General features: G+C 52.2%; 1 protein-coding gene across 4 annotated transcripts; it reads left to right on the top strand.

Moving 5' to 3' along the window:
- The first annotated feature begins 1,060 nt into the window (after nt 1-1,060).
- On the top strand, nt 1,061-13,521 carry PRRG3 (proline rich and Gla domain 3). Of its 4 annotated transcripts, none has more exons than XR_014897660.1 (3): nt 1,061-4,724; nt 4,941-5,638; nt 6,568-7,240. XR_014897660.1 is itself a non-coding variant. In XM_085319692.1 (3 exons), exons 1-3 carry the CDS (start codon nt 4,718-4,720, stop codon nt 10,651-10,653), a joined length of 705 nt encoding a protein of 234 aa, XP_085175818.1. In that variant the 5' UTR covers nt 1,061-4,717; the 3' UTR covers nt 10,654-13,521. The 4 variants fall into 4 exon arrangements, 2 of the variants coding, with proteins under 2 accessions (XP_085175818.1, XP_085175817.1); XR_014897659.1 differs by having other exon boundaries at nt 5,440-5,638; nt 6,568-7,239; XM_085319692.1 differs by lacking the exons at nt 4,941-5,638; nt 6,568-7,240 and adding exons at nt 9,414-9,574; nt 10,117-13,521.
- Nucleotides 13,522-13,536: the final 15 nt, after the last annotated feature.

Below are 13,536 nucleotides of genomic sequence, written 5' to 3'. Positions count from 1 at the left end.
GAGGGGTCAGGAGCTGTGGGGTGGCAGAGAGATGGGGGGTCAGGAGCTGTGGGGTGGTGGGCTGTGGGGTGAGAGGTCAGGAGCTGTGGGGCAGCAGGGGGCTGTGGGGTGAGGGGTCAGGAGCTGTGGGGTGGCAGGGGGCTGTGGGGTGAAGAGGAAGGCTATGGGGTGCCCAGGATAGGAGCTGTAGCCTGGAGTGACAAGGAGGGTGATGACAGCAGGATCKCCGAGGTGAGGTGGTAGGAAGAGCTGCCGGGAGCAGAAACTGTGGGGTGGGGTGAAGGATTATGGGATGAAGGGGGCAGGAGTTATGGCATTGTGGGGGTTATGGGATGAGGGAGTTAGGAGTTTTGAGGTGGGATGACAGGGATGATTATGGAATGATGAGAGTGGGAGATCTGGTGTTACAGAAAGGGCCATGGTGTGATGGGGCAGGGYTTGCTGGATGGAGTGATGGTGGGGTTATGGGGATGTGGCAGGAGCTGTAGGTGAGGGGCAGGTTATGAGGCRATGGAGGTTTAAGAACTGTTGAGGTGATGTGAAGGGTTATGAGGTGTTTAGGGCAAGAGCTGTAAGATACAGGTRTGGAAAGACTTATGGGGTGATGGGGCAAAAGCTGTAGGGAGAGGAGGAAAGGTGATGTGGCTAGGGAGAGAAGAGAGCGTTGGTTTGTAGATGAGAATCAAGAGACATGGAGCTGGAATAGGAAGGAGTTGTTGGCACTTGGGGAAGAGAAGAACCATGGATATGGGGAGAGGATATGAAGATGAGGTTCATTTGGAAGYAGGAGGAATGTATTAGGAGCGTATTTGGACTGGTAAGCAGTTGCAGGGAAGATAAGTGGGAGACCCTAATGTGGGATGACACAAGAAACTGGGGATGAAGGAAAGGGCTTGGGCTTGGGCACTGAGGCTAGGCAGGGACAATGTTGGGGATGTTGCGGAGAGGAGGTTGACATGGAGAGGAGCAGAGGAAGGAAGTGTTGGGGAGGGAGGAGAGGACGGGGGCTGCCTTGGGGACCCTCTGTGTCAGGGTGGGGGCTGGCTGGGGGGCAGCATGAGGGCAGGCCACAAGGGATTGGCACTGAGGGCTCTTCTGAGAGGTTGAAGCTTCCTGCCACCCTACAGGGACCCCACTGTCTCTGGCAAGTGGAACCAGTGCAGCYTCTTCTCCTCAGTGTGGATCTTGGCACGGGAAACCCCAAATATTGTTATAATCTTACTGGGCTGTCGGCAGCTGTGACTGTGTGATGCCAAGATATCCGGCAGCCTTCCTGCATGCTGTGGTGTGTCACTGGCATTTACAGGGTGCCGTGGTCCACTCTTGACCTCTCCTTCCCCTATACCAGTGCCCCCAAACCTGGCAAGGAGATGCTGCTTCCTAGTCTACCTCCTTCTTCCCCCCGTGCCTACTCAAAGTCTGCTGGGGGCYGGCGCTGCGCACGCACCATGTTTTACCAGCACGATTTCTTCTTTGGTAACAGTGACGAGAGCRGAGGCGGAGATGGGGGGAGCCCGAGGGAGACACAAATGTGCGGCTGCAGCATCCTCGCTCTCATCGCTGTGTCCCTCGCGCCTCCTCACGGTTACCCTAGCAACCTCCTATCGATGGGGTATTTATAGAGGAGGCAAATGCCGCTCGYGTGTCGGGAAACTGGCGGGGGGAGGGGGACCTGGGTTGGGTGGGCATCTGCTGAGGTCAGCCTCCAGCTTCAGGCTTCTTTCAGCGTGTTTGGTTGAGCGGAGGCAGAATGGATGTTACTCGTGTGTTGTCAGAGTGTGCAGTGGTCCAGCTTTCCTGTTCACCTGAGGGGCTGGAGCTGGTGAAGGTGGTTAGGAATTTGCATGTGAAAATAGAAATGAATATCTGGGATGTCCTCGTTTCTCACACACACACAGAAGTTGGCATTTGTCATGCTTTTAGGTTTGTGCAAACCTGGTTTATTGTTACACTGGAATAAACAATCTCTGAGCTCTGATATGCTGTGCATCCGCACTCCTCTTTGGAATAAAGTTAAAGAAAAAATCTTCCCAGACTGATCATCGCTATGCTCTTACACCTGAAACATGTTGCCTGGTGTACCACATGAGTTGGGGAGCCTGGGGCACTGACAAATCTGGTCTGGAATGTCCAGTGTTATTTCTGTGACTCAGTACTGCTGCCTATCAAATTGGGGGGAGGGGGAATGTGGTGCTTCTTGCCTGTAATAACCTGTGGTACAAAGTTTTTGTGTTAAGGAAACTATGGCGAGTTTTCCATACAGTGTATTTTATCTTGTGGACTTGGMTTTCTTAATAAAAACTATCACAGAAAAAGCAGGTCAGGTAGTCTCTGCTTATAGATGACACAGCCTGCGAGGGAGTGATTGTCAACCTGAGATGCACAGATCCTGGAGGCCCATGAAACTGTTCTCAGGGATCCATAAAAATGACTTCAGAGAAGCAAGATCAGTACACAATTCCTCATGGAAGGAAAAGCGAACAGCCTTTTAGTTTGGACTGCGAGGTATAGGAAATGGCAGATCTGATTTGTATAATTCTGTTCTGCTGATTTTCTCTGTTTCTGCTTGAATTCCAGCCTGAGTTTTGCAATCTGAGTTTCACAAACTGTTTTAAAGAGTCTGCTTTCTGGCTCTGGAAGCTTGCCACACAGCTCCAGGCTTGCTTGGCTTCTTGCCACTCCTGGTGCAGGAACCTCAGAAGCCACATGAAACCTTGTTTTGGCAGGGAGAAATGCTAGTTTTACTCAGAAGTGGGCTGTTGGTGAGGACGGATACTGCACGTGTTGGTGGCAATGCTTCAACCCTTCTGTGTGTCTGGATTCTTGCCTTTTAAGAATTTTGTTTCTAACGTTGCAGAGGCAGTGAATGGCCTCTGTCACTGACCTCACTTCATCTGAGCTAATTAAAGTGCTTTTCGGTCAAGACTGAATATCCAAAATCCTAGATCTTAGGTCAGGATGTCTTTTAATTCCTGCTGTTACAAACTGCCTTTGCTCCTTCATTCAGTATAAAATCCTGTAGGATTTTGGTCATGTCACCTGTGTTTCTTGACGGAGTTGTGATTTTTGTCACAGGTGCCCCTTTGAAGGTGATGGAAGCTGAGTTTGGCCAGTCTGATCTGTGGGTAGTATGTGGGAGTGGAGAGGAAGTCCATTTAGTTCAGTGTTAGAGCATGATAGAAAGACACCATGGAAGATGCGCAAAAAAATTCCTCCTATGAGCAGAGAAGGATATAATCTGCTTTTGCAGAAATACATTTTCACTCCTGTGGGTCTTAGTTTAGTTTTGTTTTTGACGTGCAAAAGATGCAGTTTCAGCAGGAAAACTGCCTTCCGGGGTGTGCAGGCAGCTCCTGCATTGCTGCTGCTGCTCTTAGCTTGGCCAAATGGCTTTTAGAAGAGGTATGTATCCTTTCCTCTCCTGCTAGGTAATGTGTTGTATGCTTTATAGCAGTGGAGGAAACTGTACAGCCATGTTTATTGCAGATTGTGGGTAGGAGTTGCAGAAGTGAGAATTGGTATGACTGTGAAGCTGATCTAAAACAAGATGACTGCTTTACCTGTATCCATCGATCTCTTTTGGGAGGGAAGAGTAGCAGACTGTTCCCAGCAGCTTCTGACACACAGGCTGGATCTTCTAATGAGATACTCAGCTTCTCCCTGATCTCAGTTCTTCCCTTTCTAGTTGGGATGTTTCTCAGCAATCTGGGCTTCTTGGGCAGGGACCTGGCCCTCACTGGGCTAGGTGCTGTACAAGTACGGCAGAGACCTGCCCYAAGCAGCTGATGACAGCTGGCAGGCCAGGCAGAGGAAGAATATSGTGCCAGATGCACTTTCTACACTCAGCAGAGCATCCCTAATTGCTCTTCATGTGCATCTCTTTGTTGAGTGGAGATGTCATGCTGACCATTTTCAGGGTGTCTGAAGCAAGTGAAGGGAAGTGTCTCCCTCTTGCTCTTTGTCCCATGCTGATTATGTTGAAGTCTTTCTCTTAGAGAAGCTGACTCTGAGCATCCTTGATTTCTGTGGACTCAAAGCAAAGGGCTTGATAAGTTGCAAGGTTAGGCTTAATGTTTTTTCCTTCTGCCTTACCATCCTAGTAGGGCTGCAGGTAGAGAGTGAGGAGTAGGTGTCTTCTGGCCAGGCAATGATCTAGTTGTTAATCTGAGGACATTGGATTTTTGGAAGCAGTTTGGAACATGAACCACAAAAGCCAGTAATTGTAAAACACGTTGAGTCTCTTGTCTTCCACACCACTCTCCTGTGCTTTGCGTGGGTACTCATGTTACAAACATGTCCCTTACTGAGGGGTTTCTTGGGATACTTCTGTCCYCCTCCTGCTGTGGGCCCTTGAAATTCAGCATGGATGGACCATGTCCACACAGCTTCCTGCTGGGAGATGGGAAATTGCTGTATCTTTCAGAGAACCATGATGTGGGCAGTTCCCTGAGAGCTGAGGGTACCCTGGGCAGCTTTGGGCTCTCCAGCCCTGTGTTGGATGGGAAGGCTGACTGAGTCTTGGCTCTCAAAAAGGAGTGCTTAATTGAGACCAGTCATGGGTCCACCAGATAGCACCCTGCTTTCTGCATGGATCTGACYCTGGGTGTTGGAGGGCTTGGGCTTCAGGGACTGCTGGGCTGAAATCTGAGCTCTCAGTGACTCTCCTGTTTTCTTCCCTGCAGGTAGGTGGGAGCCCCCAGTAGCCGAGTGAGGCAGCATGGCAAGTAAGTGTTACTTACTCAAGGCAGAGAGGTGGCAGTGGCGCCGCAGGGGAGGAGGAATGTTTTGCAGCCACCACTCAASGAAGGGGTGCCTATGTGTGTGCTTTTTTGGGGGGAGAGGGGCCATTATTCTCTGTTGGGAGCAGATGACAGTAGCTGTTATTCCTGGACAAGGTCTGAGATCCAGCCTGTCTTGTGCTTCTCTCTCCCCTGTGCAAGGTGGAAGCTGAGAGGTGGTGGTGAAGCACTGACCTCTCCAGGACTCTTTGTATGCTGCAGTGTTTATTTGTATTAGCTTCGTTTGTACAAGGCATGTCTCCCTAAGGCTCTTTGGACTGACTGGCCCTTACTGGTCTGCAGAAGGATCTTCTAACAACAGTGCTCCTCATGGATGTGGCCTACGAGTTGCATCCCACAAGCTTCCCAGCTGGAGGGCCATGCTGCCCTGTAGTGTGTGTGGCTCATGATGCTCACTCAGGCTCTGTGTTTCCAATGGAGTCTCAGGCAGCTGTGCAACAGCTCTGTGTCAGCCCTGCTGGGAACGTGCTGGATCTTGGTGTCTGAACAAGTGCCTAGCAGGTGGCCGCTCGGGACCAGCGGGCCTGGGGGCTGGCCTGGTTAAAGCTGGGCTGAGGCTAGTGAGGGTGCAGGGTGGAAAACAGCGTGTGGTCTGTAAAGAGCTGGACTGAACCTTCCTCCCCCTCGCTCTTCTGGGCAGCCTGCACGGAGGCTGCACGCAGCTATGTGATGGGAACACAAGGAAGACGGCGGTTCTGAACTGCCTGGAAGATGGTGAACAGGACAGGGATGTACTAGAGATCTGAGATCTCGGGATCTGCTTGGGCTGTCACTGGAAACAGCTAYGAAGGTGCAGACAGTAGTCAAGCTGGGCAGGAAGAGGACTCCAGGGATGACAGGTATGCATTCTTTTATCATCTGTGTTGTGCCATGTGGGGGAGGGAGCAGAGATSTTTAGGCTGTTTCAGACTCTGACACAAATAGCGTTTTTAAAATATAGTTTTAATCCTCTGTGAATGAGGTGTGTAYGCAGCTAGGTCCCTGCCCTCTTCCAGCTGCTATCTTTTCTCCCTCCTGGAGCTTTGCCCTCTGGGTGCTTGCTCAGCAGCCCTTGTTGGTTGTGCAAGTTGCCCCTCTTGGTGGCAGTGCCCCTGACTACTGAGCTGTCCCCTTGGCCAGCATGGTCACCCACTTGTGCTCTCCCGCAGTGCCTAGCTTGGAGCCCTGGCGCTCTCTTTCCAGACACTGTCACTGAAGAGAAGCAGCCCTTTCTGCAGGCCAGACAGGAGAGCTGTGGGGTAATGGCATGGCCTAGCCAGCCTGCCTGCCACCAGGGGCCAGCAGCACCTTAGGAAATGTAGAAGGGATGGCAGTGAACCCAGTCCTTGAATCTTGTTCCCCTGCCTGAAGTTCTGACCTTTCCTAACACCAGTGCTCTAGCTGGTGCAGGGAGACTTGGAGCGGCACAAGGAGTCACTACCGACACTGCTAGGCTGTGGGAAGACACTCTGCCCTGTGTTTGAGGACAGTACTTGCTCCTGCTCAGCTGTCTGCTCCTCATTTGCGTTGAGGAGATGAGAGTTTGCAAGGCTCTTGTTTACTATTGCTATTCCTGCTCTAGTCCCCATGCATGTGAGAACTTTTTGAACTTTCTTTCCACATGAAAGAGGAGATGAAGCAGTAACTTAACTTTCTACTGTCCCACCATTTCTAGATCCCCCAGGGAGACTGGGTGGGCACAAGCCTCTGTCCCAGCATGCTTTCAGTTGAGACGTTGCTCTTGATATCTGCCTGCCTGCCTGTTTGTTTGTKTTTTTTCCCATTGTAGTGGCTAATTCAGCATGGCAAAGCAGAGAATGGGGCAAGTGACTGGTACTGCAGGGATGGAAAATCCTGACRGTCTGAGATGTGCAGCCAAGCTTGTTGCTCCAAGATGGATGTGCTGAGGAAGTTGGCAAGAGGCTCASACTGAAGCACTGAGGAGGGGAGAGTTGATACCGCAGTCTGATCAAGGCAAAGCAGTTGAAGCCGGACTCGTCCAGCGAAGGAGGGATGTTTRCAGAATGGATGGTATCTTTGTGAAAACTCTTCTTTGGGAAAGGCTGAAGAGAAGGCCTGAAAACCCACTCCCTGTCCAGCCAGTATAGCTCTTTTCAACTGGGAAAGCCAAGGCAAGCTGATCCCTACCTTCTTGTGAGGCATCTTCTGTGCCTCTTGAAAACACTTCTTTGGTTGCCCTTGTTAAAAAAAAAAAAAGGCATAATAAAGTTGGTTCTGAGGGAAAGTCTCTGACTCACATCATTCATGCTGTTCTTCATTCACACCTCAGTGATTCAGCCCTCCGCAAACTCTCACTGAAGCAAGGCATTAATAAATCATGGGGGGAAAAATGCACCCACACAGCACACGAAAAAGCCTCTAAGCATGGGATGGCGTTTGCAGTAACTACTTATGGCCACGGCCCTGTCCCTGCCTTTATGCTTGCAAATACTCTCAGAAATATCTTGCTGTACTGTTCTAGGAGCTGGATAAACTGAAGGTTAAGCAGGACGAAACCTGTCACACTGATAAAAGGCTCCTGATGACAGAAGTGGGTAACTGTTATGTTTGATCCTTTACCAAGCTTACTGAAGGAGTGTTTTTGAATTACAGCTACGCTGGTCTAATGGAAAGTCCAGTTGTCCCCTTGCTGTCTCATCCTGCATCTGTTGAGTGTTGCCACAGTGTTAGCTGGTTCATCTGGTTGATCCAGTGGAAGRCTAAACCTGAGGGTGATCGAGGTAAATAGGTTTCTGTGGGTCAGCCTGCTGAACTGATTCATCTCGCTCAAGAGAAGCGGCAGGATTAGGTCACTGGGCAGGAAGAGTTGATGCTGACCTACCATTTTGGTGGCAGCCTGCATTTGGGTGTGTTGAGCTGCATTATGGAAACACTCTCATGAAATACATGTACAGGATGTTTGGATCCTGGGGCGGTCATGATCTGTGTGGAGAGCCACCTTCTGGTAACAATGCTTGTTTGCCTATTGCTGGGCTGCTGCAAGTCTTGTTAGGTGCTTGTTCCCTGCACCCTCATGGAGGTCTCCTTCCTGCAGAATATGCTGGGATAGGCTTAAAAAAGGGCTGTATCTTTTGCAGGCAAATAAATGTTATCACTGCTCAGTCTGGCTTCCTAACTGCATGATCCGTGGTGAGATCTTGCTGGCTGTTGTAGGCAAGGTAGAGCTTCCTCGGCTTTGGGAGCAGAGGAAGATCTTTAAGGCTTCTGCACCAAAAGGCAGTAGGGATGAGGATAGCCCTGGTCCCATGTGAGGCTGTTTGGTGAGAGGTTTCTCAGGTCTGTTTCAACATTTGACTCATGATCCCCTGTGTGGTCCCCATATTTTGGAGATATTTGCCCTTGTTGGGCCTAGGCTAGGGCAAAAGCACAATGGTTCCTCTGGGACCTGTACAGAGTTCCTGAAGCCTCCTGAGCTTGTATGACCCTGCAGCAGCTTCCAGCCTGGATGCCAGCTTCCGGTGTGCAGTCTGCCCTCCTCATATGGGGCTTGGTCTTGCACCACCAGAGCCCCTTCTGGAAGCTCAGGAGGACCTGCTTGTCCTGAAACAATGATCTGGTGGGCAGACAATGTCATCAAGTTATTGGTGGTATTGCTTGGTCCTGGTTATGGTGACTACCTGCTGGGCCTGGAGCAGTTGCCTTGTGTCCTCCAAACTGCTTTACTGAAGGTCTGCTTGGCCTCTGGCCCACCTTCTCTGAAAGGTGGTGCTAAGTGCTTGATGATTTGGGAAGGTTGGCCTTTTTTCCCATAGTCCTTTGGAGAACACCGAAAGGCTTCCTCAGATCTCTTCAAGCAGCTTGTCTGCTGGGTGTCCTCTAGCCTGTTGAGGTGGGGGCTCAGTGTCCCCTTGCTGGGAGCTCTCCTATCCCCTGGCTGGCTCCTYCCTGGTGCTGGATCTGCTCACATGTGTGACCATGCCCTAGTGAGTTGTTGGCTGGAGCAATGCCCGATGGCTCTTCTGCTCTGAGGAAAATGTGTTCGTCTCCAGTTCTGGTGCTGGCAGCACTGAGGGGACTGAACGGGCCTGAGGGGGGACTGTGGATGTATGAAGCAAGAGGGAAGGCTCTGGGGCGATGAAAGGGAGACTGTAAAATTCTGCGTAATGAACTGTGTCAGATGACTGAGGTGACAAACTGCTGGGTGTGGTGCTGGCCCTGTGTCGTGGCATATAGGCCTGGCTCCATTCCCCAGCCCTGCGGGATTTCAGTTGCCCTCCAGCAGGTAAGGTGAAATCCTGCCAAGGGCAGGAAGCAAATCGTCTTAGAGCCTTCTCTCTCTACTTAAGCTGTCCTGTGTGCTCTGAACCTGCCACTTTCTATGTCTCTAGCATCTCAGCCCTAGTGGAAGGGCATTAGTGGTGCCTGGAGTCTCCTAGTAGACCACAAAAGCCCGTTCCCCTTTGGGTCTGCTCTCCCTTGATGGGCTTTCCTTGTTAGGGGAACTAGGAACTTGGATGAATTGCAGCCCTGGCGTATTTGGTGTTTCTGATATCTGTTCTCAGTCTGTGTCACCAAAATCCTGTGCTGCAGCCCAGCAGTTGGGGARAGTCTACCTGGGCAGAAGTGAGCACAGGGTTGTCTCTGTTCATCATCTCTCTGCCTTGTGTGTTGCAGTGTTCCTGGGAGCCAGGAATGCCCACTCAGTTCTGAAGCGCTTTCCCCGAGCCAATGGCTTCCTGGAGGAGATACGACAGGGCACCATTGAGCGGGAGTGCATCGAGGAGGTCTGCAGTTATGAGGAGGTTAAGGAAGTGTTCGAGAACAAAGAGAAGACGGTATGTGTGTCCCAACCTCCTTCCCCATGAATGTGTGAGGCACTTACATCTTAGCAAACTGGGGGCACAGAAGAGCACTTTCCYTCCTGTGCTCTTTTGTCTTCTGTATGTGGACAACATGCTGTGGCCTTTCTTTCCAGTGCCACTTTCCTTTTCAAGGCTATGCCTTCAACTTTGCCAGCATCAGGGCACCCTGCGCACAACTCCAAGTCAAGCTGGCAGTCAAATGTCATGTGAAAGAAAGTCCCATTGCTGTTCCTAGTTCTCCAGGCTGGGGCTGACATTAGCTAAATTGTTGTGTACATGGCATAAGTGCTGTTGGCCACTGTGGAGATGTGTTCATATAGTCTTTGGTGCTGGTTGCCACAGTGCCTCAGATGTTGGCAGAATGGTTCAGAGCCCTGGTGAGGGTGGCGGGGAACAGCCAAATGACTCCGCCTCCTCTGTGGGCCCAGAGATGGCAGCGTTTGTCACTGGTGCTGGTGGTAGTCAGGTAGTGCTTGCCCCAYCTGCAAGCTCATGATGGTTTTTTTCTCCCACAGATGGAGTTCTGGAAAGGCTACACCAACTCCGTCTACTCTGTCAAGGACCCTGGACACAGCACAGAGCGCTCAGATGCTATGTATGTGGTGGTCCCCCTCTTGGGAGTGGCTCTTTTGATAGTCATCGCCCTCTTCATCATCTGGAGGTGCCAGCTTCAAAAGGCCACGCGTCACCGCCCTTCCTATGCCCAGAACCGCTACCTGGCTAGCCGAACAGTGCGCAGCCTCCCCAGGGTCATGGTGTACCGGGAACGGTCGCAAAGCCAAGGGGAAACCCAGTATCAGCGAGAAGGGAGCAACCGGGTAGTTGGAGATGGCAGAGCAGGGGGCAMCCCCCAGCAAGATGGCACCCTCTACCCACCAGAGCATTCAGTCTCTGTCCTCTCCAGACTGTCCAGTGCCACCCCTCCACCTTCCTATGAGGAGGTGACAGGGCACCCGGAGAGCAGCAGTGGCGAAGAGACCAGCATCTCCTACAATGACCCACCACCCAAGTATGAAGAGATCRTGGCTGCTGCCCCTGTCGTGGGTAAATAGGGGGTCTGATGCCTTCCTCCTGCCACTTCACACACACTCATGCTCACACTCATACCCGTCCTTCACTCTGCCTGAGACTCCTTTCCTGTGCCAATTGGCACCCCATCTCACTTGTACAAGCTGGTGCCATCACAGAATAGCCTTACCCTCCTTACCAAAAACAGCTGTCCCAAAGTGGGGTGGAGGTGGGAAACAGRGATGGCTCTGGAGTCCAGCCAGACATCTCCTTCTCCCTGCTCTCCACACACATAAGTGCTGTAGCAGCCAGAGCAGAGTGACAGCTTGTTACTGCCTCAATGTGGGGGTTTCCCCATGGTGCGTTTGATTTTCTTACCTTTCCTTCAAAAAGACATAATGTTTCCTGTGATTAAAACAGCCTTGCTGCCTCCCTGGGGCTCTGCGGAGCCCTACCACAAGTACACACTGGCTCATGGGCCTGAGGCACCCATGGGACTGTTGCTGGGTCAGAAGGGATCTTTGGGGTTGTTCCTTTCTACGCTCAAGTTCACTGGAGCCGATTCTTGATGTGCTGAGACCTCAGTCTTCACCAGACCCTGTTTTGCTGCTCAGGGCTCTGATTAGGAGTTGGAGATGCAGGAGGGATGCTGTGAATTTCTCTTTCTTCTTACAGTTGGTGTCCACACTTTGTGTTCAGGGAAGAAAGTTCCCTCCATGTGTGGGTTATCTGCTACATGGGAGTGGGTAGCTTGGTTTGTCCTGTGTTGTCTGTGGTGATATTGTTTGTTTGGAGAATAAGGAGGAGCAGCTTGGAAACGTTTTGTGATCTAGATCCCTTTTGGAAGAAAGCCGGTGGTGAACTTGTCCATGAGGTAAGTCACTCTGGAATAGCATCCCAGCAGTTCATTCCTGAGGGCCTCTGCTTTCCTGCTGTAGGGTGCCAAGGGGGGAGTGCAGAGCTCTCCAGGGTGAGCAGGGGGGCTGGTTACAGTGGAGCTGGCTTGCGGGGTTTTCTCTGGCCTTGAGTCAAAGTTGGTTCTTTGGCTTTAAACAGCAGGGATACTCCTCTTTCTGGGAGGAACATCTGCCTGCTGTTTCCCATGGAGGTGGGATGCAGTTACAGACTGGTCCCATAGCTGGTCCCATGCGAGTCTCTGTTCCCTCAGCGTTCAGTTGTGAATCACTGCCTCCTTCAGGCGGGACAATGTGGATGGACCTTCTTTGCCTGGAGCAAAACAGTGCCCCTTTCCCTACTCCACACCTCTCTGTCCTGCCTGGCCTTCTTTCCAAGGCTTTTCATCATGCAGAGCAGGCAAGGGGGGTTGTGGGACCCAGCTGTCCTCCAAAGCCCTGTGATAGGCAGATAGCTTGGTGGCCATGGCCATGGAGGGCCTGCTGGTGCTCCATTCTGTGGCTGGTTGCATAGCTGGAGGCACTAGAAGGAGCAGTGAGGGTAATGAGGATTGCAGCAGGACCTTGCTGGGGAGCTGAGCCCAGGCACCCCAACCTGGACTTGCTGCACAGGGATCGTTCGCTGGACAGAGTGGTGCCTTTGGCTGCCAACTCAGCTGCTGTATTGCAGCCTGGCAAGTGGGAGTGCAGCTGCTGGGACTGGGTCTGATCTAGACAAACTGTCCCCCTAGAGCCCGTCCTCTCTGCCCTCATGCTGGGTGAAGGTGTAACTCACTTGCTCTGACACTGCCTCAGTTTCCTCATCTGTAAGGATAGACCTTGCCTGGGCCCTTGGTTTGATCTTGTTGAAGGGGAGGGCAAAAAGATCTTGCAAGGGGAGATCTGAGGGTGTTGGGAACTTTTMTAGATCCTACAGGTATGAGATTCCTCTGTCATCTGGAGACATGTGGAGAGATCTCTTGCCCATGGGATAGTTGAAAATACAGTGCTCCTCCCTCAGCTGGTCCCTTGGGAGCAGGGCACAGGTTCTAGTGGTTTCTGCTGGGTTTCAGCCCATGGGCTAATGGGGTAAAACAAGGGCAGGTGTGCATGTAACATTAACCACATGGTCTGCAACCCCCCRCCCTGCCCGGCCTGAGCCCGGGGCACATCTCCCCACAGCTCTCATCTCCCCCATCGCAGGGAGGCAAAGGGCTTACAGGAGCTGATGCTCTGGGATAGCTTTTCCCCCTTCCCCTCCTTTCAATCCCGTTCCCTGCAGGCATGAACCCCTGACTAGGGCATGAGCCCTTGGCTTGGGGGAGCCCCCATGTGACCGCTGAGGGCCCAAGTGGGGAATCTGCCCCCCTCACACTCCTCCCATCTTCTTTGGCCACCCCTGGGGCTTTTCCCTTGTATCCCCTTTTTCCCTTTTGGGGAGCTGAGCCGCAAGGGCGGTCTCCCGCAGGGTCCAAGTGATGAGCCTGTCCTTTCTCAGTAACGTATAATGGGTTAAGAAGGAGGTCCTGCTCACCACCCCCAGGCCAGGCTAGCCCAGCAACACCCAGCGCTGCCAGCCCTCGGCATTTACCCCAGCACCAGTCTCTCCACCAGCGCCRAAAGGCTGTTGTATGTCTGTGGGCTGCCTGTGGGCTTGCACCCCGCCGTCCCCCTCGGTCCCAGCAGCGCGCTCGCAGTGGATCCGCTCAGCCCGGAGCTGAAGTTTACCCCGCGCGGCCGTTGCCGGGCCGGGCCCAAGCCTGCGGGGYTTGCAGCTGCCGGCACCTTGTCTGTCTCCTCCCAGGCCTTTACTTCGCCTCTTGGCCTTAGCAGATCGGCGTTACGCGAAGACCTGACGACGAGCGTCGGGGTCAGAGCCTGGAAGAGACGAGAGGGAGACAGAAGGGCACTCTTGGATCCTCTGTCTTTGACGCTTGGTCATTGTCCCTGCAGTTTGTATTCTGTAAAACTTGGTATATTTCTGTGCAAAAAAGTATTTATTAAAAAACCCTCACTGTCTGAGTGGTGCAGGGT

This window comes from Rhea americana, unplaced genomic scaffold (genome assembly GCF_003343005.1).
Source record: "Rhea americana isolate MKP2758 unplaced genomic scaffold, rheAme1 scaffold_6, whole genome shotgun sequence".
Taxonomy (NCBI): Eukaryota; Metazoa; Chordata; class Aves; order Rheiformes; family Rheidae; genus Rhea; species Rhea americana.
The sequence above is the reverse complement of the archived record's forward strand: the minus strand, read 5'-3'. Positions and strand labels throughout refer to the sequence as shown.